This window comes from Mobula hypostoma, chromosome 23, assembly GCF_963921235.1.
Source record: "Mobula hypostoma chromosome 23, sMobHyp1.1, whole genome shotgun sequence".
Taxonomy (NCBI): Eukaryota; Metazoa; Chordata; class Chondrichthyes; order Myliobatiformes; family Myliobatidae; genus Mobula; species Mobula hypostoma.
The window spans coordinates 56,972,681-56,999,165 of record NC_086119.1 but is presented as its reverse complement, the minus strand read 5'-3'; the positions used below and the strand labels follow the sequence as shown (position 1 = coordinate 56,999,165).

The 26,485-nt window shown below is 43.8% G+C and overlaps 1 protein-coding gene across 4 annotated transcripts in view; it reads right to left on the bottom strand.

Moving 5' to 3' along the window:
* med15 (mediator complex subunit 15) overlaps positions 1–26,485 on the bottom strand; it is a 184,527-nt gene that overhangs the window by 122,543 nt on the left and 35,499 nt on the right. For 3 of the 4 annotated variants that reach the window (XM_063031694.1, XM_063031696.1, XM_063031695.1), the window contains exons 4-6: positions 18,277–18,297; positions 13,336–13,545; positions 751–935 (exon numbers count right to left, since the gene is read on the bottom strand). In XM_063031694.1, the coding sequence (XP_062887764.1) occupies positions 751–935; positions 13,336–13,545; positions 18,277–18,297 (416 nt within the window). The remainder of the gene's footprint in view (positions 1–750; positions 936–13,335; positions 13,546–18,276; positions 18,298–26,485) is intronic. The other variant, XM_063031697.1, reaches the window with a different exon arrangement.

The following is a 26,485-nucleotide window of genomic DNA, read 5'->3' as shown; positions in this document are numbered from 1 at the left end:
AAATGGTGTACTCAGTATTGACAGGAAGCAGTACAATTGTTTGTGTGTTATTAGTTTAGGCAAGTTATGTTTGCATATATGATTGTGACTTAGATGTAGATCAGGCCACATTTTATGAGTAATTTATGCAGAAAACCAGATAATTACAAGTGTTCACACACATTTTCTTAGAAACTATATACTTTTTATTGTAACTTATAGTTTTTACTACTTTGTATTGCAATGCACTGCAGCTGCAAAACAACAACTTTCATGACGTACGGTATGCCAGCAATATTAAACCTAATTCCGAAACACACCCACAGATACCTCTTCATCTATTCTACTGGTCGCAGCTTCAAAGAACTCCAACATATTAGTCAAAAGGGATTTCACTTTTCATGAATCCATGTAGCTTCTGCTCAGTAACTACATCTTTCGCTGTAGGCGCAGGTTTTCCCTACCTCTGGGGTAAAACTAAGAGGTCTGTGGTTTTGTTTTAAATATCGTTGCCATTTTACTAACCTCCAGTCAACAGGAACAATTCAAGAAGCTGTACAGCTTTGGGAAATGTTGACCAGAGCGGCCAAAATCTCTAAAGCTACCCCCTAGGATATAGACCATCAGCTGTCTGGGGTTTACAATCCTACCAATTGGTCTAGTACAATTTTTGGCTTATGGTTCCTTTATTCCCTCTCTGTGGCTTGAGCCAGCTGACCCCAGAATGGCAGTGTTGAATACCGTGTCTCTGAGCCCTGGGTGCCCGTTTACCTGCTGCTGCTGCTGCTGCTGTTGCATCTGTAGTTTCATTATCTGCTGCTGTGCCTGGAACTGCTGCTGTTGCTGCTGCTGCTGCTGCTGCTGTTGCTGTTGTTGCTGCTGTTGTACAGCCTGTTGAGCCTGGAACTGCTGCTGCTGTTGCTGCTGCTGGGCTATCTGCTGCATCTGTAACTGGGCTGGGGATTGGATTGCAAAAAGAACATCACTAACTTTGACCCAGGATCTGGCCAGCTGCTTCAAGCAGGCAAAGCGTGCCTCACCAAGACATAGGAGGGAGCAGTTTGTACAGATCACTCAGAAGTTATGTATCCCATAAGGTACAACAGTCAGTTGAGTTTGTCAAAAGTTCTTAATAGGTTTTGAGGAGCATGTTCAACCAATACAGAGAGTGTCATGCTTACAACACACATTATCACAGGGCTATCCAAACCTACCGTACACACTATTTCACTCTTACAAACAATTCTGTTGTAAAACTAACAAACCAAGGGAAGCAATAGGTAATCAGTATGGCTCATGAAACAAATAACTTACAAAAACTAACACCCAGATCTTAAGCCCCCATCTGTACCATGTCTACTCCAAAATGCTGGGAGGATAGTCATCCCAGGACAACATGGAGTAGGTGCACAATGCATTACCTAGACAGCAGTACTGATCCAACCATCAAACCGCATTTGTAAATGAATAATACTGCAGAGGCACACAAATAACATCACGGCTGACATTAATCACAAATAAACCATTAGTCTTAAGATCCAGGCTGCAACCGTTTCTTTATTACGGATTTTGTCATCCATCCTAATAACGTGACCCATTCCAACTACTCTGCTGCATTCTCCTCATATCCAATCTCAGTTCCTCACACTCTGTCAAACATTTTTAGGTATGATTGCTCAAAACAACATGAGTCACTGAAAATGAATCTGATTCTCTTCCTGTGATCTCCATCTCTTTACTTCGATGCTCTTATTGTTCTGATTTCTAAAAGGAAGGAAAAGGCTTCAACTTCTCCAAACACCAATGCCAGGCAAGCTTCATTCCCATTACCTCCTTACCACCTCAGCTAAATATCCCATCTCTAATACACATCCTCTTCCAATTTTCTCCATCAGCCCCCACTCTACTGCTCCTTCCTCTACTCACCTTTCCAATTCCCCAAAAGGACTGACAGGGAAGATGCCCACTTCTGTGATAGATTCCCAGTAATGAGGCACATATCCTGAGTTACCCATGGACATGACCCTGACACATCCGGCTGCAGATGCCTGTGCCACTCCAATGAATCAGGAGGGGCAGCACCACGGCCTGACAACAGGGTTCTCAGCTCCTGGGCTGGGAATGGGAACTCCTGGCTGCTTGGAATATATTGAACATTTATTATTTAAGTTAGTTTCCATTACTTGGGTTGATTTTTAATAAGAACACTTTATACTGTCATTTTTAAAAAAATGTCAAGAACTGAATATGGCGCTCGGGAGGCTGTATCGGAGGGGCTGCTCAGAAGCTCGGAGTTTTCGGACGGATGGACTCAGTGCCGGCTGCTTCCAAGGTATCGGCAAGTTGACGGTGCCTGGAGGTTTATGGCAGGGAGTTTCTCCCTTTTGCTGCCTGCTATCGGGGACTCGGGGACTTTGAGACTTTTTTTTTTACAGCCTATGATCTGTTCTTTATCAAATTATGGTATTGCTTCAACTATATGTTATAATTATGTGGTTCTGTCAGTGTTAGTCTTTGGTCTGTTTTGTTTTCTGCGATATCACTCCAGAGAAACATTGTATCATTTCTTAATGCATGTATGCACTTCTAAATGACAATAAAAGAGGACTGAGTGTCCTCATAATCTAAACCCAATGATTAGGCCTCCAAAACCCTCCAAATACCACAGAATTCACTGCCCTCTGGCTAAAGAAATTCCTCCCTATTCTGAAGGGACGTCCTTGTGCCCTCTGGCCCAAGACTCTTCAATTATAGGAAACACTGACCGCACATCCACTAGAGCCATTAAACGCTTCTCATACGTTAACCCTTTCAGTCCCTGGATCATTCTTGGGAACCTCCTTAGAACCCTCTCCAGTGTCAGTACATGGGGCTCAAAACAGCTCACAATACTCCAAATGAGACCTTATAAAGCCTCAGCATTACACCTTTCCTTCTATAACATAGTCCTCTCAAAACGAAAGCTAACATTGCAATTTTACATGGGGAATTAGTTCATTGCTGTCAGCCAAACAAGCATCATGTTGAGCCCTCCTGCCAGCTTCCAGAGCTGCACCCAGTTGCACAGCAGATTCAGCCAAGCAAGAGTCACAGTAGGCATGATCTCCACTATGTGACAGGGAACAGCATTAACTGTCAAGACATTTGTTTAAACCTCAAAATAAACTTTTGAATTGTCAACTGGAGGGAATGCAAAAATTTGCCCCTAACTGTAGTTGCCTCAGTAAATTCATCATGATTCTATATCTCCAATTTGATAAGGTACCAGCTATGATTCAACGGTGTTCACTACAGACCAGAATGGGGCAAGCAAGGGGGGCTGTGTCACTGTGTGAACCTCACAACTTTGCACATGACCCTCTTAGAGGTCCCCCCAGAGCAGAAATGATCACAAGGATGATACACGGTTGGTTCACCTTCAATGACTCCACTCCAAAACAAAGAGGCAGCAGGCAATATTTGCTCATTGTTGACTCATTCACATAAGTTTACAAGAGGATGATCATCCATTGAACATCCAGTCCTCCACTAAACCCACCACATACAACATAGCAACATGAAGATCCTTCATGATATTAGATTGGGGTGTAGAATTGTTATTTATCTTGTAGTTTAACTTTCCTATGTTGGCTTGTATTTTATATAACTACCTATATTGAACTGAATTAGATGCAGTAAAAATCTTTACTTTATGTCTCATCTAAATGTGCAACGTGCAATTTATAGTAATTTGTAATAAATAGTATGTACAACAGGACGGTCAATATAACATAGAAATACAATTGTATCAGCGTGAATTAATCAGTCCGATGGCCGAGCTGGAAAAGCTGTCCCGGGGCCTGTTGGTCCTGGCTTTTATGCTGCAGTACCAGTTCCCGGACGGTAGCAGTTTGTGGTTGGGGTGACTCAGGTCCCCAATGATCCTTCAGGCCCTTTTTACACACCTGTCTTTGTAAATGTCCTGAATAGTGAGAAGTTCACAGCTACAGATGCACTGGGCTGTCCGCACCACTCTCTGCAGAGTCCTGCGATTGAGGGAAGTACAGTTCCCATACCAGGCAGTGATGCAGCCAGTCGGGATGCTCCCAGTTGTGCCCCTGTAGAAAGTTCTTAGGATTTGGGGGCCCATACCAAACTTCTTCAACCTTCTGAGGTGAAAGAGACACTGTTGTGCCTTTTTCACCATACAGCCGGTAAGTACAGACCATGTGAGATCCTCAGTGATGTTTATGCCAAGGAACTTAAAGCTGTTTACCCTCTCAACCCCAGCTCCACTGATGTCAATAGGGGTTAGCCCGTCTCCATTCCTCCTGTAGTCCACAACCAGATCCTTTGTTTTTGCGACATTGCGGAAGAGGTTGTTTTCTTGACACCACTGTGTCAGGGTGATGACTTCTTCTCTGTAAGCTGCCTCATTACTATTTGAGACTAGGCAATCAAAGTAATATCGTCAGCAAATTTAATTAGCAGTTTGGAGCTGTGGTTGGTGACACAGTCATTGGTATACAAAGGGTAAAGGAGGGGGCTTAGGACACAGCCCTGGGGGGCTCCTGTGTTGAGGGTCAGAGGGGCAGAAGTGAGGGAGCCCACTCTTACCACCTGCCAGCGATCTGACGGGAAGTCCAGGATCCAGCTACACAAGGCAGGGTGAAGACCGTGGTCTCTGAGCTTCTTGTCGAGCCTTGAGGGAATTATGGTGGTGAATGCTGAACTGTAGTCCAAGAACAGCATTCTCACATAAGCATCCTACTTACAGCTGTGGCTGTTGCATCATCTGTCGATTGGTTGTGTTAGTAGGCGAATTGTAGGGGGTCCAGTGTGGGTGGTAGAATGCTGCGGATGCAGTCCTTGACCAGCCTCTCAAAGCATTTGCTTACTATTGAGCTGAAAGTGACAGGACGCCAATTATTCAGGCATGTTACCTTGGTCTTTTTAGGTATAGAGACAATGGTGGACGTTTTGAAGCAGGAGGGCATTCTACACTGAGAGAGGGAGGCTAAAAACTGGTCTGCAAACACACCTGGTAGTTGTGCCACGCACACTCTGGGTATCACCCTGGGATGCTGTCCAGTCCCGCAGCCTTGCGACTGTCCACTCGTTGGACACACCTGCGTACTTCAGCCTCAGAGATGACCAAGCTGCAGGTCTCTTCAGTGATCAGGCAACATCAAAACGAGCGTACATGTAAATGTTTAGTGAATTTTCCTGTAATAATGGTACAGTTGCTTCTGTATTTTTCTAGAAACTTCTTAGTTTTTAGTATCAGCTGTTCTGCTATTTGAATCTTGCTACTTTATAGGCTCATTGTTATCACTGAAATTTTTGTTATCTCCAGGTTGAATACGAGATGAACACGATTTCTTTTTCCTTTTCCCAAACGAGAGAAAATCCGCAAATGATGGAAATCCAAGCAACATGCACGACATGCTGGAGGAACTTAGCATGCCAGGCAGCATCTATGAAAGAGTACAGTCAACATTTCAGGCTGGTGAAGCAGGGGTAAGGGGGTGCATGTCAGTCCATGGCTTCCTTTACTGCCACAATGAGGCCACACTCAGGTTGGAGGAACAACACCTTATATTCCGCCTGGGTAGCCTCCAACCTGATGGCACGAACATCGATTTCTCAAATTTCTGATAATGCCCCACCTCCCCTCTCCTGAACCACTCCCTGTCCCCTTTTCCCTCTTTACCTCCCTCTGGTGCTCCTCCGCCTTTTCTTTCTTCCATGGTCTTCTGTCCCCTCCTATCAGATTCCCCCTTCTCCAGCCCTGTATCTCTTTTACCAATCAATTTCACAGCTCTTTACTTCACCCTTCCCCCCTCTCCTGGTTTCACATATCACCTTGTGTTTCTTCCTCTCCTCTCCCCATCTTCTTACTCTGACTTCTCATCTTTTCTTTTCCAGTCCTGCTGAAGCGTCTCAGCCCAAAATGTCGACTGTAATCTTTTCCACAGATGCTGCCCGGCCTGCTGAGTTCCTGAGCATTTTGTGTGTGTTACTTTTTCCTTTTCTTTGTTCTCGCACCTTCTCTTTCTTGTTCTATTTCTGCTCTTGTTCTTGTAACACTTAATAAAACAACTGAAAGAAATACATTTTATGCCTCATTCTTGACTTCAGAAGAACCTTTGGATTACAAAGGTTCAAAGGTTTCAAAGGTACATTTAATGTCAGAGAAATGTATACAATATACATCCTGAAATTCTTTTTCTTCGCAACCATCCATGAAAACAGAGGACTGCCTCAAAGAATGAAAAGCAGTTAAATGTTAGAGCCCCAAAGTCCCCCCACCCATGCATAAGCAATGAGCCCCCCTCTCCCACCAGCAACAAAAAGCAACGGCGCCCCACTGAACACTCAAGTGTGCAGCAAAGCATCGGTAAACACGCAGACTTGCAGAACTCCAAAGACTACTCGATCACCCATAATTCGACATACCACAGGTTCTCTCTCCCTAATAAGGGAAAAAAAGATGTCTCCGTTTCACAGCGAGAGGGGAGACATGACAAACAACTCACTAATTTACAACGTTGAAAGTCTGTTGCATCGCTTTTTCCGAGCTCTGTGCCCAAAGAACTCAGGTCTCTGGGCACACAGCGAACCAGCTTGCTGCTTTCCATCCTCCGTCTCACATGACACACCAATACAAAGTATCAAGATCCATAGTGAGATGCTGGAAAACATGTACCTCTGGGTAAAGAGACTTACCAGTACCTCGAGTCCACCATGACAGGCTTTGGCCATCAAAGGCAAACAATGTTTAAATCCAGCAAACTCATGGTCAATCAGGCAGTGGTGATGCCTTACCAGGCGGACGTAACGCCTCAGAGACAGCAGTAACAGGCACCTTAAAACTCTGAGGAACCATCACTAATGACATTACTGCTTAACTGTCCAATATACTGGGAAGATGAGGTATTCAATACGAATATCCTCTCCTGGGCCATCTTCCCCAGCAGCAAACAGCTACGTTCAGCTGGCTCTGATGTACCAAACATCAGGCACTCTTACTCTGAGCCTACATGTGGGAAGAGAATTCCAGGAGGGCAGGAAAAGAATTCCAATCTTTCTTTTAATGTAGAATCCACAACCACTTATGGGAAGCAGTGATTGTGACAAGTCAAGTAAAGGAGTGCCCAGGAAGGCAACGAGCACCTCAAATCTCTTTTGAAGCACCTCTTGCCCCATTTATAGCAAAGTTTGCAGGGTGCTGGCCAGTCACCCTGGAGGTTGCCTAAAAGGATGGAAAGAGGAGGAAGAGTACAAATCAGCAAAGAAAATTACATTAACCATTATAAAACAATAGCTCACTGGAATATTAGGGACGACAAGGTCTTGTGAAAACTATTCAGGAAATTTATGATGGTGCTATCAAGAATGGGGGACAGCAGTCATGAAGAGAGACTGAAATTAACGTTCCCCATTTGACAAGGATTTATGAGTGTCAATAGAGGTGTTTAAGCTCAAAGAGAAAGTTGCGAGAGTATATAAGCAAAAACAATACACTGTCAGAAGGAACAATGATAGAAGATTGAGAAATATGATTAGCAAAAGAACCGGATAAAAACTAGATGCTGTTAAGATCTGGATTACGATGCCTGAAAGAATGCTAAAGGTAATTAAATAGCACTGGCATTCAGAATTGAGACAAAGCTGCAGTCATGAAGAAAGAACAGAGGAGTGGGACAAATGAACAGCTGATTCAAAAATAGCCCAAATACACTGGGGTTATCCCTTCTGCAAGATTCCATTATACTATGGACTCCTTCGACAGATTTTCATTCAGTATTCTCCACACACCCTTAGGAACACGGAACAAAATAACATATCTCCTCAAACTTTGATGGTTCTGACAGTAAGACCATAAGATATAGGAGCAGAAGTAAGCCATTCAGCCCATCGAATCTGCTCCACCATTCAATCATGGGCTGATCCACTTCTTCCAGTCATGGGCTGATCCACTTCTTCCAGTCATCCCACTCCCCTGCCTTCTCCCCATACCCTTTGAGGCCCTGGCTAATCAAGAACCTATCTATCTCTGCCTTAAATGTACCCAATGACTTGGCCTCCACAGCCACTTGTGGCAAGAAATTCCACAGATTTACCATCCTCTGACTAAAGTAATTTCTCCGCATCTCTGTTCTAAATGGACATCCTTCAATCCTGAAGTCGTGCCCTTTTGTCCTGGACTCCTTACCATGGGAAATAACTTTGCCATATCTAATCTGTTCAGGCCTTTTAACATTCGGAATGTTTCTCTGAGATCCCCCTTCATTCTCCTGAACTCCAGGGAATACAACCCAAGAGCTGCCAGACGTTCCTCATACAGTAACCCTTTCATTCCTGGAATCATTCTCGTGAATCTTCTCTGAACCCTCTCCAATGCCAGTTTATCCTTTCTAAAATAAGGAGCCCAAAACTGGACACAATACTCCAAGTGTGGTCTCACGAGTGCCTTATAGAACCTCAACATCACATCCCTGCTCTTACATTCTATACCTCTGCAAATGAATACCAACATTGCATTCGCCTTCTTCACCACCGACTCAACCTGGAGGTTAACCTTTAGGGTATCCTGCACAAGGACTCCCAAGTCCCTTTGCATCTCTGCATTTTGAATTCTCTCCCCATCTAAATAATAGTCTGCCCGTTTATTTCTTCCAGCAAAGCGCACGACCATACACTTTCCAACATTGTATTTCATTTGACATTTCTTTGCCCATTCCCCTAAACTATCTAAGTCTCTCTGCAGGCTCTCTGTTTCCTCAACACGACCCACTCCTCCACCTAAATTTGTATCAAGAGCAAATTTAGCCACAAATCCATTAATACCATAGTCCAAATCATTGACATACATCATAAAAAGCAGTGGTCCCAAGATTAACACCTGTGGAATTCCAGTGGTAACCAGCAGCCAGCCAGAATAGGATCCCTTTATTCCCACTCTCTGTTTTCTGCCGACCAGCCAATGCTCCACCCATGCTAGTAACTCCCCAGTAATTCCATGGACTCTTATCTTGAAGCACCTTGTCAAAGGCCTTCTGAAAATCCAAATACGCCACATCTACTCATCTCCTTTGTCTACCCTGTTTGTAATTTCCAGTCAGTCAGGCAGGATTTTCCTTTCAGGAAACCATGTTGGCTTTGGTCTATGTTGTCATGTGCCTCCAGGTATTCCGTAATCTCATCCCTAACAATCGATTACAACAACTTCCCAACCACTGATGACAGGCTACCAGGCCTATAGTTTCCTTTCTGCTGCCTCCCACCCTTCTTAAATAGCGGAATAACATTTGCAATTTTCCAATCATCCGGTACAATGCCGGAATTCTTGAAAGATCATTGTTAATGCCTCCAAAATCTCTCCAGCTACTTTCTTCAGAACCCGAGGGTACATTCCATCAGGTCCAGGAGACTTATCCACCCTCAGGCCATTAAACTTCCCAAGCACCTTCTCAGTCGTAATTTTCACTGCAAATACTTCACTTCCCTGGCACTTTTGAATGTCCGGTATACTGTAGATGTCTTCTACTGTGAATACTGATGCAAAATATGCATTCAGTTCCTCTGCCATCTCTGCATCTTTCAATACAATATTTCCAGCGTCATTTTCTATTGGTCCTTTATCTACCCTCAACTCTCTTTTACCCTTTATATGCTTAAAAAAAGATTTTAGTACCTTCTTTGATATTAGTCACCAGCTTCCTTTCATAATTCATCTTTTCCTTCTTAATGACCTTCTTAGTTTCCTTCTGTAAGTTTATAAAAGCTCCCCAATCCTCTATCTTCCCACTAGCTTTGGCTTCCTTGTAAGATTATGAGAGAAAACTGGCAGGGAACATAAAAACTGACTGTAAAAGCTTTTATAGGTATGTGAAAAGAAAAAAAGATTGGTTAAGACAAATGTAGGTCCCCTACAGACAGAAACAGGTGAATTGATTATGGGGAGCAAGGACATGGCAGACCAATTGAATAATTACTTTGATTCTGTCTTCACTAAGGAGGACATAAATAATCTTCCAGAAATAGTAGGGGACAGAGGGTCCAGTGAGATGGAGGAACTGAGGGAAATACATGTTAGTAGGGAAGTGGTGTTAGGTAAATTGAAAGGATTGAAGGCAGATAAATCCCCAGGGCCAGATGGTCTGCATCCTAGAGTGCTTAAGGAAGTAGCCCAAGAAATAGTGGAGGCATTAGTGATAATTTTTCAAAACTCGTTAGATTCTGGACTAGTTCCTGAGGATTGGACGGTGGCTAATGTAACCCCACTTTTTAAAAAAGAAGGGAGAGAGAAACCAGGGAATTATAGACCAGTTAGCCTGACATCGGTGGTGGGGAAAATGCTAGAGTCAGTTATCAAAGATGTGATAACAGCACATTTGGAAAGTGGTGAAATCATCAGAGAAAGTCAGCATGGACTTGTGAAAGGAAAATGATGTCTGACGAATCTCATAGAATTTTTTGAGGATGTAACTAGTAGAGTGGATAGGGGAGAACCAGTGGATGTGGTATATTTGGATTTTCAAAAGGCTTTTGACAAGGTCCCACACAGGAGATTAGTGTGCAAACTTAAAGCACACGGTACTGGGGGTAAGGTATTGATGTGGATAGAGAATTGGTTGGCAGACAGGAAGCAAAGAGTGGGAATAAACGGGACCTTTTCAGAATGGCAGGCAGTGACTAGTGGGGTACCGCAAGGTTCAGTGCTGGGACCCCAGTTGTTTACAATATATATTAATGACTTGGATGAGGGAATTAAATGCAGCATCTCCAAGTTTGCGGATGACACGAAGCTGGGCGGCAGAGTTAACTGTGAGGAGGATGCTAAGAGGATGCAGGGTGACTTGGATAGGTTAGGTGAGTGAGCAAATTCATGGCAGATGCAATTTAATGTGGATAAATGTGAAGTTATCCACTTTGGAGGCAAGAACAGGAAAACAGATTATTATCTGAATGGTGGCCAATTAGGAAAAGGGGAGGTGCAATGAGATCTGGGTGTCATTATACACCAGTCATTGAAAGTGGGCATGCAGGTACAGCAGGCGGTGAAAAAGGCGAATGGTATGCTGGCATTCATAGCAATAGGATTCGAGTACAGGAGCAGGGAGGTACTCCTGCAGTTGTACAAGGCCTTGGTGAGACCACACCTGGAGTATTGTGTGCAGTTTTGGTCCCCTAATCTGAGGAAAGACATCCTTGCCACAGAGGGAGTACAAAGAAGGTTCACCAGATTGATTCCTGGGATGGCAGGACTTTCACATGATGAAAGACTGGATCAACTAGGCTTATACTCTCTGGAATTTAGGAGATTGAGGGGGGATCTTATTGAAACATATAAAATCCTAAAGGGATTGGACAGGCTAGATGCAGGAAGATTGTTCCCGATGTTGGGGAAGTCCAGAACAAGGGGTCACAGTTTGAGGATAAAGGGGAAGCCCTTTAGGACCGAGATTAGGAAAAACTTCTTCACACAGAGAGTGGTGAATCTGTGGAATTCTCGGCCACAGGAAATAGTTGAGGCCAGTTCATTGGCTATATTTAAGAGGGAGTTAGATATGGCCCTTGTGGCTAAAGGGATCAGGGGGTATGGGGGGAAGGCTGGTACAGGGCTCTGAGTTGGATGATCAGGCTTGATCATACTGAATGACGGTGCAGGCTCGAAGGGCCGAATGGCCTACTCCTGCACCTATTTTCTATATTTCTATGCCCTCTCTTTTGCTTTTACTTTGGCTCTGACTTCACTTGTCAGCCACAGTAGTGTCCTTCTTCCCTTTGAAAATTTCTTCTTATTTGGAATATATGTCTTCTCTCATTTTTCACAGAAACTCCAGCCACTGCTGCTCTGTTGTCCTTCCTGCTAATGTCCCTTTCTAGTCAACTTTGGCCTGTTCCCTTCTCATGCCATTGTAATTTCCTTTATTCCACTGAAATACCGACACATTGGAATTTAGCTTCTCCTTCTCAAATTTCAAAGTGAACTCGATCATATTGTAAACAACAGGAATTCTGCAGATGCTGGAAATTCAAGCAACATACATCAAAGTTGCTGGTGAACACAGCAGGCTCTTCCTTCAGTTAGTCCTGACGAAGGGTCTCGGCCTGAAACGTCGACTGCACCTCTTCCTATAGATGCTGCCTGGCCTGCTGCGTTCACCAGCAACTTTGATGTATGTCGATCATATTGTGATCACTGTTCCCTAAGGGTTCCTTAACCTTAAGCTCTCTTATCACCTCTGGATCACTGCACAACTCCCAATCCAGCACAGCCGATCCCCTAGTGGGCTCAACAACAAGCTGTTCTAAAAGGTCATCCCTTAGATATTCTACAAATTCTCTCTTGAGGTTACCGGAGGGAATTGAAAAAAATACAAACACCTGTAAGACTCAAGTACGTCAGCAGAGTTTGATAGCTTGCTGTTGGATTCCTGTATCGACTGTGAGGAGGAGCTAGAGGCTTTCTCCCAAACCTCACCTGACGGTTGGCAAAATGGGGCTAGGATCAGTGGTGGAGTAAATGGAAAACACTACGGATCTCGTTTGGGAGCTTTATAATGGCAATGTCAACCAGTGCCGTCATTCTGACATGTTCACACAGGTTCAGCGTGAGGTTGTCCTCCCGCAGTGTGCAGGTTACACACAGTAAAGGTGAAGACATGATTTCATTTCTTTTTCCTCCAAGTTTTAAGCATTGGACATGGTGTTATCAGTATCAATTCAGTCCAGTAGCTCTGTACTCTTACAAAAACGTAACAAGCATTTTTAATGATTAATTGAAGAACAGTCACAGAACAGATTGGCAACATTATCAGTCTGACATTCCCAGACTGAGATTTAAACTGCTCTTGGTGATGATTTTTAATTAAAAGAATTTCCTCCATTGTCCTAGATGTATTCAAAACAGGCATTTTATGTTAACAAATTATATTACGCAAGTGATTTCCATTACTCATGTGCTAAAGCACATTTTATAAGTCCCCATACAGATGACTTTGAGCTTCAGGTACAAAACATAACAAGGAGTTAAAGTGACAGCTCAGTAGTCACAACAACCTTGCTGTAGAACAAGAATCAAACTTCCCAACCATCCCTCCCTTCCTCTGTGACAACCATGTCACTGCTCTTATTCACCACTCAAGTCAATGGGATACATTCTCTCTACAAGAACTAAACTACTGACTAAAGGGCAAACCAGGGAATTGGGGTGGGTAGGTAGGGAGGGATATGTGGAGAAGAGGGTGGGGTTTGGGGAAGGTGCCATAGTCCAGTGGGAAACCACCACACATAACAAATTAAAAGTTCCTGCATAAAACATATGCTACCTACTTCAGGAATTTGCAACTTCCAAATCCTACTCACACTGCTGCTGGGTGCTTGGCGGGAAGCCAGGCATGTGAGGCACCATTCCAGACGGAGCCGGCTGAGGCTGCCCAGGATGTGACACTGATTGATTCACCTGCCCCAGACCTGCCATTCCGGGCAAAGGAGCTCCAGGGGGACGAGTGGCCATCATCCCACTCGAGCTCCCCGTGGGACCACCTTGCAAGTTCTGCAAAGCGTTCATTGGATCTAGGAGGGAGGGAAACAAGATAAAAGTAAAACTTTTGTTAAACTCTGAAGAAAAGATGCCCAAATAGAAAGCAAATGGAATCACAGTGTCATTCAATGCTGAAGGAAGACTGTTGGCCCTAGGCACTAATTGCCAATTATTTGTGATTCTCCCTGCATTTTGTTAACAGTCCTGCAAATGTCTGTAAGTATTCATCCAACTCCTGGTTTTAGGTAATAATTATATTTCTCTTGATTGTAACTGTGTAAAATAATTTCACCCATGGGTGAAAGAAAGAACTACTAGTAGAATAGATATGGGGGTACTAGAGGATGTGTGCTTTTAGACTTCTGCCAGGCCTTCAATCAATTCCACGAAGGCAGTTGATGCACATGAATCTGTGGGTAACATACTGATTACGGATTGAGAATTGGAAAGAGTGGGAATAAACTGATCCATGCCTTGTAGGTGGGCTGTGACCAGAGGTGTCATGCAAGGGTCAGTGAGGGAGATATTAGTATACATTAATAACATAAATATAAAAGATAGGATTAGCAAGTTTGCAGAGTTCATGAGATTTAGTGTTGTTATTCAACACTGATGGAGGGTAGCCTTCTGCTACAGAAGGATATTAGCAAATTGCTCAAATAGGCATTGAAAGGACAAACGCAATTTAACCCTGAAAAATATTTGGTAATTTATTTCGAGACGACCACCAAGACTAGGATATACATATTGAAGAGGTGACCCCAAACTATAGTGAGGAACAGAAGGACCTCACGTGGATCCCCAGAGGCAATAAACAGCTGGATAAGAAGGCAAACTAAACAAATGTTGCCTTTAGCCAGAGCAGAGATATGACAACAAGGAGGATATGGTACACCCATACAAAACATTATTTAAGCAGCAGCTGGAGTACGATGTTCAATTCTGCGGCTGCGCTATAAAATAGACGTGACTGCACTGGAGAGGGTAATCAACAAGATGTTACCTTCTGCTATGAATAGAGGCAGGATAGGCAGGGTTTTATTTTCTTTACAGCAGAGAAAATGAAGGGGGAACTAACTGAGATCTACAATCATGAAGGCATCCACACAGAAATCGCACAGGAATAAGGAGCATTCGAATATTAATGCCGACTTCCCTCAAACCAAGAAGCTTTTTATAATGGAAAAGGAACACAGTACTTAGGTGTCCTGGCCAAACGTTGATATATCAAGGCACATTTCACACCTGGAAGTCCACAAGTTAATAATGCACGGCATCTTAAGCGTTCTTTGCCAGGGTCACTAATTATCACTGGTAAATGGGAAAGTTATGTGGCATTTCAACAAATCCTTCACAGAATTGTCGATACCACTGCATTTACATCAAGCCTTCAGTACAGTGGAAAATTTACAAGAGCCTTAAACAATATGTGACAGCAAGACTTCATGAACATGTACTAAAGATGACCAGGAGTTTGGTCAGAGGTAGATCCTCAGAAAGAAGAAAAAAGATTTACAGAAACCGAGGTCTGAAGGAAGGAATTGCAAAGATTAAAGCTTAAAGCTAAAGTTGAAAGTTCCCTATTTATAAAAAGACAGAATCAAATTGACATGATATCTTAAGAAGTTAAAAATAAGAATAACAGCTGCTAAAATTAAAATCACAAGATAAACAAATGAAACTGATAAAACAGAAGCTGCTCACAGATAATCTACTTTTTAAGGGCTGGGGAAGTAACAGAACAGTATCACGACACATGGAAAGGAACAGTATCAGGGCCAGCAGAGCCAATGCACTACTTAAAATAAGAGAAGAGAAAGATAAAAATACTCAGGAATTGTCACCTTAATATTTGACAAAAGATGGAAAAACTCTTAAATTATTGACCGAAAAACTTAAAAAAATAAGATGAAATCAGCTTTCAGGCCCTTTGAACTTGCTCCACTGTAAAACAAACCCTGGCTAATGTTTGACCTCAGCTGCCCTATTCCCCCAGATCCCTTAAAACCCAGAAATCTATCAACCTCTGTCCTAAATGCAACTTATCAGAGCCCTCAGACCACAGAATTGCAAAATATCACCATTTTCCAAGTGAAAAAATCTCTCTTCATTTCAATCTTAAGTGGCCTAGCCCTTATTCTGAAATGGCGGCACAGTTGTCAGCCTACTCCTTAGCCAATGGAAACGTACTTCCTGTAATTACCATGTCACACTCAGCTGCAGAAAACAACTGAGAAAAAATATCCCACTAGAAATAGTCAGCATCGATTTCAAGAGCTTTTTAATATAATAATCAAAACAGGGTGTGGTAATTAACATTTTCAAAGATATTGAATAGATGCCAAAAATGATCAATAATAAAGCCAGAACCAGAGTTAGCTTTAAAAAACAAGGAATGGAGATAACATCCACTTCCTTATAGTGACAAAGGGAGCAAAGTGGAGTAGAAAAGAATAACATGATTTAGATTTAGGAATGAAACACATGATTTCTGAATGTGCAACCACTGGCAAATAAATTCATGTAGTATCTGGGGAACAGACTCGCACATCAAAACACTGATTCACATTCAGTCTGGGGAAGGTCCACATACCAAAATGCTGATTCACACTCGCCACACCACATGAAACTGAATTTTACTCAATCTGGGGTTTCAACTCTAATTCTTAAAAATGGATGTACACAGATTGGAGTATTTATACCTGGGATATTATCAACACCATTGAATAGTAGCCCTGTGTTATTCAGTGCTCTTTGGTAGAAACTGTTGCTCCTACGTGAACAAATGTAAATGTTTCACTGTTTCTGCCCGCATTACTTGTTCACTTTGCTTCTGTTATCTAGTCCCTTCAAAAGCCAAAGTTGAACAATTCCACTGAGGGTAAAATGTCATTCCCACTTTCTGTTTTCTCTGCAATTGCATCTTAAGCACTCACTTCCATATGCCCGATGCACTTGACTTAGTCCACCACGATACCCAGACACTCCAGTTGACAAATATCTCTCTACAGAAAACATACTGCTAATGGGGAACGATTACCAAGCACACACCTTTCATCTCACCAAAACACAGATACACCACCACCTTTCCCAGAGGAGGATTGTCATCCCCTTCTCTAGCAGGACCACAACACTTCCCTATACCCAACGTGGAACCACGATCAGCTCACACCCAAGTGACAGCAACCCTCCCGACAATTCCTCACTCTCCTCACCAGGAACCACCAGTTCCCTGTCTCCCTTGAGGAGGCACCAGTTGTCCATCCCTTCCATCAGTAATCGTTAATTTACATCCGACACAGAATTCCTCTCCCTGATTGAGATCTGCCAACATTCACATCCCAGTTTTATTTCCTTATGGAACAGTGAACTGTTTATTCCATTGATTCAGTGTGAGCTCTTAGAACAGCCCCATCAAATCCATTTCTCAGTGACCTATTCTCCCACGTGCCCATCAGTACCCCACGGATCCTCCAACCAACTAACTTAACAACCAGCATGTCACACTACGGAAATCCTTCAGCAAAGGGTACTGTGGGCAGCAGTTTACACAGAGGGTACTGTGGGCAACAATTTACACAGAGGGTACCGCGGGCAACAGTTTACACAGAGGGTACTGTGGGCAACAATTTACACAGAGGGTACTGTGGGCAACTGTTTACACAGAGGGTACTGTGGGCAACAGTTTACACAGAGGGTACTGTGGGCAACAGTTTACACAGAGGGTACTGTGGGCAACAGTTTACACAGCGGGTACTGTGGGCAACAGTTTACACAGAGGGCACTGTGGGCTACAGTTTACACAGAGGGTACCGTGGGCAATAATTTACACAGAGGGTACTGTGGGCAACAATTTACACAGAGGGTACTGTGGGCTACAGTTTACACAGAGGGTACTGTGGGCAACAGTTTACACAGAGGGTACTGCGGGCAACAGTTTACACAGAGGGTACTGCGGGCAACAGTTTACACAGAGGGTACTGTGGGCAACAGTTTACACAGAGGGTACTGTGGGCTACAGTTTACACAGAGGGTACTGTGGGCAACAGTTTACACAGAGGGTACTGCGGGCAACAGTTTACACAGAGGGTACTGCGGGCAACAGTTTACACAGAGGGTACTGTGGGCAACAGTTTACACAGAGGGTACTGTGGGCTACAGTTTACACAGAGGGTACTGTGGGCTACAGTTTACACAGAAGGTACTGTGGGCAACAACTTACACAGAGGGTATTGTGGGCAACAATTTACACAGAGGGTACTGTGGGCAACAGTTTACACAGAGGGCATTGCAGGCAACTGTTTACACAGAGAGTACCGTGGGCAACTGTTTACACAAAGGGTACTGCGGGCAACAGTTTACACAGAGGGTACTGTGGGCAACAGTTTACACAGAGGGTACTGTGGGCAAGTGTTCTGACATACAATACGTGAGTTCCACTACAGGTGCATATATTTATCACAGACAAATCTTGAGAGCATCTAATTGTGTAGTTGTATTCACTTTTCTTAGATTTGTGTCAGATCAGTGGGTTGTACTGAACTTTCGCACCTTCTCTTCCTGTGCATAAATGCCTGGACTCCAACATCCATGTGGAAATGCAACGATTCAGCTGCCATATTAAACTTTGAGAGCCATTTAATTCAACAACTCACAGCATACCACATGAAAAAAACACGTCAGCCATCAAGTCAACTGGAAATCAAGCACTCAATATAATTCTTATTTTTCTTAAATCATTTTTGAATTAAATTACTGCTTACCACCAGCTCTTGTCTTCTTATCTGTGAAAACACAAAACATCAAGCAATTATTATACATCAGAACTACTGTACAATTTAATTACAATATCAGAGTAGTGGAACAGCAGGTAAACAACAGTCACCAAATAGTCTTATTGAAAGTTTTAAATGTTGCACAATTCTAACCTCGTTCCTCTTTATGTGGAGCAAGAGATCGATGCAAGGATGTCATAAACAATAGAGTATAAATCTCCCACACAAGGATAGGGGAATAATCGATATGATTCTAAATGCAATTGGTATCAGTACCGTTAATGCACCTCTGCATTAAAAGAAAGAGCAATCGGGAAAACATACTAAAGAATTCATGTGACATATGAAAATGATTGTGTCCCATCTTGAGGAGCCTCTTTAACATACATCATTCAACAAAATCCATCAAAAAGAGACCAACTGTCTCAGCTAAGAATGATGGGCCTTCAAGACCTCTGACTGTCCTTGAATCACACCTGATGCACTTCTCTCCCTCTCCTACTGGGCTTCCATCTTCACTCTTCCCTCTCCCACTGGGCTTCCATCTTCACTCTTCCCTCTCCTACTGGGTTCCCATCTTCACTCTTCCCTCTCCCTCTGGGCTTCCATTTTCACTCTTCCCTCTCCTACTAGGTTCCCATCTTCACTCTTCCCTCTCCCTCTGGGCTTCCATTTTCACTCTTCCCTCTCCTACTGGGCTTCCATCTTCACTCTTCCCTCTCCCGCTGAGCTTCCATCTTCACTCTTCCCTCTCCCGCTGAGCTTCCATCTTCACTCTTCCCTCTCCTACTGGGCTTCCATCTTCACTCTTCCCTCTCCTACTGGGCTCCCATCTTCACTCTTCCCTCTCCCACTGGGCTTCCATCTTCACTCTTCCCTCTCTTACTGGGCTTCCATCTTCACTATTCCCCCTCCCGCTGGGCTTCCATTTTCACTCTTCCCTCTCCTACTAGGTTCCCATCTTCACTCTTCCCTCTCCCTCTGGGCTTCCATTTTCACTCTTCCCTCTCCTACTGGGCTTCCATCTTCACTATTCCCCCTCCCGCTGGGCTTCCCTACCTCTCCCACTGAGCTCCTCACTCTCAGCAGTCTTCCCTCCTTCTGCAACGGAGGTCCCACCTCTCAGCCACTGGGCTCCCCCATCTATCACACTTTCCTCTCCCACTGGACTCCCCTCCCTCACCTGGGCTGCTCTCCCTTGCCTAAGCAAGATCAGTGAAAGGATAGGATGAATAGAAAACAAACAGAATCAAGGGTTGCGCATTCAGGACAGGGACAAGGAGAATTCCTTCACCCATAGGATGCTGAGTCTTTGAGCTGTCTCACCATGAAGGCTGTGAATTCTGAGCAGCTCCGTTTTATCACCACTGAGATCATGTTCCAGAGTATTACACAAACCAAACGTTATGAGCCTGGTACCGATCAGTGGCTCCAAGATAAAGTAAAGGTCTTGATTCTACTGAATGGTGAAACAGAGATCAAAACCCTACTCATGCTTCTATTCCCTACACTCTGTGCCTGAGCGTAGCTCCATGCTTTATTTCCTGAAGTGATACGATGGATGTCTTCATTTTGTCAGTTTGTCACATTGCCTCTTCTAGCTCTATGAAAGGAGGAAGGCCAGTGATGAAGCGACTGAAGGCTGCTTGGCCAAGGACTCAGTTCTGAGATACGTCAGCAGAGAATCCTCAGGGCTGAGGTGACAGACCTCCAACAATTACAACCACCCTTTGTGAGAGGTGTGACTCCAACCACTGACTTGTCTATTCCTTGATGCCCAGTGACTTCAATTTCACCAGACTCCAAAATGTCACAAAATTTCCTTCACGTTAACTAAAATCACTCTCGCCTTACCTCGAACATACATCTTTGCTCTCGAACCAAGTCTGTGATGAGATTTGGAGTCAAACCCCAAATAGTGAGTGGGTTCCACTTGAAAGCAGTGATGATAAGGCAGTCCTTCATCTTGGTGACGACTGAGAGTGGACAGTCAGGGTGGGAAATAGCCAGACTGCATTTTGGAAACAATGCCTACATTGCCAGAATTGCCTCTTGTGGAACCATTGATTGGACAGCTACCACTGGAGCAGTCTTCAGCACCGGAGCTGCTACTTTGCTGCAGCTCTGTCATACCTAGTGCTCTCAACAATTTCTTGACATCTTATAGAATGAATCAAACTGGATGAAGACTGACAGAGACTTCAGAAGGAAGCTGACACTTGGGGATGCAGACTGTTGAAAAGGTATTGCTTTTGGTATTCACACAGTGGCTCTTGCTATCGCTGAGGATAGGTACTCACTTCCTACAGACCCTCTATGGCAGGTGGGCCCAGAATCACCATACAGTTTTTATAAGAATCCAATAGTTTCATAGTTGCCAGCACGGAGACTCAAGGGTTCCAGATTGCTTAATTACCTTTAAATTCCCCAGTTATCTTTGTTGGGTCTGAAATCGTCTCTAAGTTACTACTCCATGTCTCCAGATAGTAATCCAGGAATTTAGCTACTGTAGGTCTGGAAAACTGAAAATTGATACAGTTAAGCCCCTGATTTGCCTTACTAGATAGAGTTCTCCATGACTTTGAGAAGTCTTTAAAAAAATCTCAACTGATTAAGAGCAGTGGGAAGCTTACATATTATTAGCTTACTCTGTGTTCCCATTAAAAACTACTGTATTAAATGACTTAAAAGGCATGCTTTTAAATTGCAAATTAAGTAGCAGCCCTTCTTCAAAGAGAAATTTGGGGTCAAGTAAGTTTATTTAAAAGAATAACATTCCCCCTGAAAAATAACCTCCCTGGAAGTGCTTTGAAAAAGTACTCAGCCTCCACCACTATTTTCACATTTTACTGTCTCATTTTCTAAATGTAAAATATATTGAAGCAGGATTTTTTGGAGCTAATCTACAAAACATCATTTCAAACCAAAAGAAAAATTCCAAAACCTGTCAACAATTTACCGAAAATTAAAAACCAAAATTCTGAGGCTGAAAAAGTATTTGTCACCTTTGTAATCACTGCACTAACTTTCCTCAGGTGCAATACTGTTTATTAGCTCACCACCTCACCCATTGTTAATGGAGAAAATTGGAGGATCACCCGTTTTCAACGAGTAAAACTAAATACCCCCTCTCTCTGTGAGGTCCAACAGTATGGCAGATTTTGGTTTGATCAAACCAAAATGAAGACAAAGAGCATACAAGACAAGTCAGAGAAATAATAGGGAAGATAAATCTTGGGAGGGATACAAGACCACATCAAAGGTAATGAACATATCTCGGAGCTCAGCACAGTCCACCATGAAAAAGTGGAAAAACTATGAAACCACAGCCACACGGCCAGAGTCAGGCCACCCCGCTAAAGAATGGCACTTGTACTGTGACGCCAACAGTCACTCTGAGTGAGATGTATCTGGAGATGAAGTTCATGACTCTGCAATCTCTAATGCCTTGCACAAAAAGGGTCTTTATGGAAGAGTGGCAAGGAAGTAGCCCTGGCTAAATAAAAGCATATCCTTGCCCTTAAAGACTTTGCAAATGGTCATTTAGAAGATACTGTAATGTGAAAGAAGGTCTTGTGGTCGGATGAGACCAAAGTGGAACTTTTTGACCTCAACATTAAGCAATATGTGTGGCATAAATCTAATATTGCTTCTCAGCAAGGTAATGCCATCCCTACGGTAAAGTATGGTGGAGGTAGCATCATGCCATGGGGGTGCTTTTCAGCAGCAGGGACTGGAAATCTGGTCAGGACTGATGGGAAGATGAACGCTGCTAAATACAGAGAGGTCCTGGGTTGAAAATCTGCTAGCCTCTGCCAGAAAGCTTAAACTGGGGAGGATGTTCATCTTTCAGCAGTGGCTTCAAATGAAGAAAATTGATGTCATGAGTGGCCCAGTCAGAATCCTGACCTTAACCCGATCGAACATCTCCAGCAATCCACCACCACTTCCCAACTACTTGGCACAGCTTGAGCAACCTTGCAAGGAGAAATAGGCAAATCCTGCTCCATCATGTTGTGCAAAGCTGATAGAAATTTATCCAAAAAGACTATTGGCGGTAATGGCTGCAAGAGGTGGTTCAACTAAGTACTGAGCATAGGGGGATGAATACTTTTGAACTGCTGACTTTTAAGTTTTTGAATTTTCAATTTTATAATTTTCTCTGATTTTGAGGCTCTGCTATGAAAAAAGGAGCATGTGATTCACAAATAAAACTCCTCAGTTAAATTGATGACTTATGTGAACAAATACTCAGTGGGACAGCAATTTGGAGATAGCGATCACAATTCTATCCCCTTTACCATAGCATTGGAGAGGGATAGGAACAGACAAGTTAGGGAAATGCTTAACTGGAGTAAGGGGAAATATGAGGCTATCAGGCAAGAACTTGGAACCATAAATTGGAAACAGATGTTTTCAGGGAAAGGTATGGAAGAAATGTGGCAAATGTTCAGGGGATATTCGCGTGGGGTTCTGCATAGGTACATTCCAATAAGACAGGAAAAGGATGGTAGGGTACAGGAACCATGATGTACAAATGCTGTTGTAAATCTAGTCTAGAAGAGGAGGGAGGAGAAGATGGTGGCACATCTGCGTGTGCGCAGCCCTCCGGTGAAAAATGATACCATATCTGTTAAATAGGGGCCGTGGACAATTCTGATTTGTTGGAGAATGGACGTGAACTCACAGAGGAACATCTGGAGAAATTTCTGAAACGCCCGTTGGCTGCTGTCATTACTGTGTGGTTGGGAATCTTTCGGAGGGTAGGCCTCAAAATCCCTGGCCTTGCCTGCTTTTGGCTACTGAGAAGGTGGTCGAATCGTTCGGACAGAGCTGGCGCTCAGTACTCAGTGTCTGAGAGCGATCAGAGCTCAAAGTTTTCGGATGACTCAGAGTCGGACTGTGGTCGGCATGGCAGGGAGAGTTTTTCTTCCTTCTCCCGTCTGCGTGAGATGTGGGACATTTCAGCAACTTTGAACTTTACTGTGCTCACGGACTTCTTCATCAAGTTATGGTATTGTTACACTGTTTGTAACTATATGTTATAATTATGTGGTTTTATCAGCTTTTTCAGTCTTAGTCTGTCCTGTGTTTTGTGATATCACACCAGAGGAAATAATGTATCATTTCTTAATGCATGCATTACTAAATGACAATAAAAGAGGACTGCATGTCTTCATAATCATCATAAGAAAAGAAGAGCTTACGGAACGTTCAAAAAACTAGGTAATGATAGAGCTCTAGAAGATTAGAAGGCTAGCAGGAAGGAGCTTAAGAATGAAATTAGGAGAGCCAGAAGAGGCCAAGAGAAGGCCTTGGCGGACAGGATTAAGGAAAACCCCAAGGCATTCTACAAGTATGTGAAGAGCAAGAGGATAAGACACGAGAGAATAGGACCTATCAAGTGTGACAGTGGAAAAGTGTGTATGGAACCGGAGGAGAAAGCAGAGGTACTTAATGAATACTTTGCTTCTGTATTCACCACGGAAAAGGATCTTGGCGATTGTAGGGATGACTTACAGCAGACTGAAAAGCTTGAGCATGTAGATATTAAGGAAGAGGATGTGCTGGAGCTTTTGAAAAGCATCAAGTTGGATAAGTCACCGGGACCGGACGGGATGTACCCCAGGCTACTGTGGGAGGCGAGGGAGGAGATTGCTGAGCATCTGGCGATGATCTTTGCATCATCAATGGGGACGGGAGAGGTTCTGAGGTCTGGAGGGTTGTGGATGTTGTTCTCTTATTCAAGAAAGGGAGTAGAGATAGCACAGGAAATTATAGACCAGTGAGTCTTACTTCAGTGGTCGGTAAGTTGATGAAGAAGATCCTGAGAGGCAGGATAACATCTGGAGAGGCATATTATGATTAGGAATAGTCAGCATGGCTTTGTCAAAGGCGGGTCGTGCCTTACCAGCCTGATTGAATTTTTTGAGGATGTGACTAAACACATTGATGAAGGCAGAGCCGTAGATGTAGTGTATATTATTTCTCTGACTTGTATGCTCTTTGTCTTCATTTTGGTTTGATCAAACCAAAATCTTTCAGCAAGGCATTTGATAAGGTACCCATGCAAGGCTTATTGAGAAAGTAAGGAGGCATGGGATCCAAGGGGATATTGCTTTGTGGATCCAGAACTGGCTTGCCCACAGAAGGCAAAGAGTGGTTGTAGATGGGTCATATTCTGCATGGAGGTTGGTGACCAGTAGTGTGCCTCAGGGATCTGTTCTGGGACCCTTACTCTTTGTGATTTTTATAAATGACCTGGATGAAGAAGTGGAGGGATGGGTTAGTAAATTTGCTGATGACACAAAGGTTGGAGGTGTTGTGGATAGTGTGAAGGGCTGTCAGAGGTTACAGCGGGACATTGATAGGTTGCAAAACTGGGCTGAGAAGTGGCAGATGGAGTTCAACCCAGATAAGTGTGAGATGGTTCATTTTGGTAGGTAAAGTATGATGGCAGAATATAGTATTAATGGTAAGACTCTTGGCAGTGTGGAGGATCAGAGGGATCTTGGGGTCCGAGTTCATTGGACACTCAAAGCTGCTGTGCAGGTTGACTCTGTGATTAAGAAGGCATACGATGCATTGGCCTTCATCAATCATGGGATTGAGTTTAAGAGCCGAGAGGTAATGTTGCAGCTATACAGGACCCTGGTCAGACCCCACTTGGAGTACTGTGCTCAATTCTGGTCACCTCACTGCAGGAAGGACGTGGAAACCATAAAAAGGGTGCAGAGGAGATTTACAAGGATGTTGCCTGGATTGGGGAGCATGCCTTATGAGAATAGGTTGAGTGAACTCGGCCTTTTCTCCTTGGAGAGACGGAGGATGAGGGGTGACCTGATAGAGGTGTATAAGATAATGAGAGGCATTGATCGTGTGGATAGTCAGAGCTTTTCTCCCAGGGCTGAAATGGCCAGCACGAGAAGGCACAGTTTTAAGGTGCTTGGAAGTAGGTACAGAGGAGATGTCAGGGGTACGTTTTTTACGCAGAGTGCTGAGTGCGGGAATGGGCTGGTGGTGGTGCAGGCGGAAACAATAGGGTCTTTTAAGAGACTCCTGGATAGGCACACGGAGCTTAGAAAAATAGAGGGCTATGGGTAAGCCTAGGTAGTTCTAAGGTAAGGACATGTTCAGCACAGCTCTGTGGGCCGAAGGGCCTGTATTGTGCTGTAGGTTTTCTATGTTTCTAAAGGGTGTTTCTTCAACATCCACTGGAGTGACTTCATCACCAACATCGAAGTCCTCGAACAGGCGGAGGTCACCAGCATCGAGGCCATGCTGTTGAAGACACAGCTGCGCTGGGCAGGGCACGTCTCCAGGATGGAGGATCATCGCCTGCCCAAGATTGTGCTCTATGGCGAACTCTCCACTGGCCACCGTGACAGAGGGGCACCGAAGAAGAGGTACAAGGACTCTCTGACGAAATCCCTTGGTGCCTGTCACATTGACCATCACCAGGGGTCTAATCTAGCCTCCGATCGCGAGGCCTGGCAACACACCATTCACCAGCCTGTCTCCTCCTTCGAGAACACACGCAAGGCTGGCATTGAGAACAAAAGGAGAAGGAGGAAGAACCGTGACACATCAGCACCAAACCCAAAAAAGAATTTCCCTTGCAGCCGCTGTGGCCAGACCTATCTGTCCCGTATTGGCCTCGTCAGCCACCAGCGAGCCTGCAGCACACGTGGGCAGCCCCCTTCCTAAATCTTCATTTGCAAAGCCAAGCCATGATGAAAGGGTTAGGGGCTGAACACTTTTACAAAGCATTGTAAATTCAGCCTGTATTTTGTGATTGACCCTCTGGTCTGGAACTAGAACCCCTTCTGCAGATGAAAGAACCTTTGACCCACAAAAACCCATCGCAGGTATTTCCAAAACTACATTATTAGCTGAAACAGGATCCCGTGAAGAATAACAGCATACTTTGCATCTTGTGCAACAAAGTCAAACATAGGCCTGAGCAAATATAGGACGCAGGAAGTGCCACTGTCCATTTCCAAGAACAGAAGCCCAATGTGTTACTAGACCAACAATCCAGAGAGTTCAAGTTGAAACAGAAACACTGCGATTTGAGGCTCTCAATCTGGCTTCAGCAAAGATTTGGAAATAAAACAATGACACCAATTTCAGCTGTTTGTTGTCAAAGTTCATTTTTTATCCTGTAAGGAAGGAAATCCATTGTCCTTGTATCATT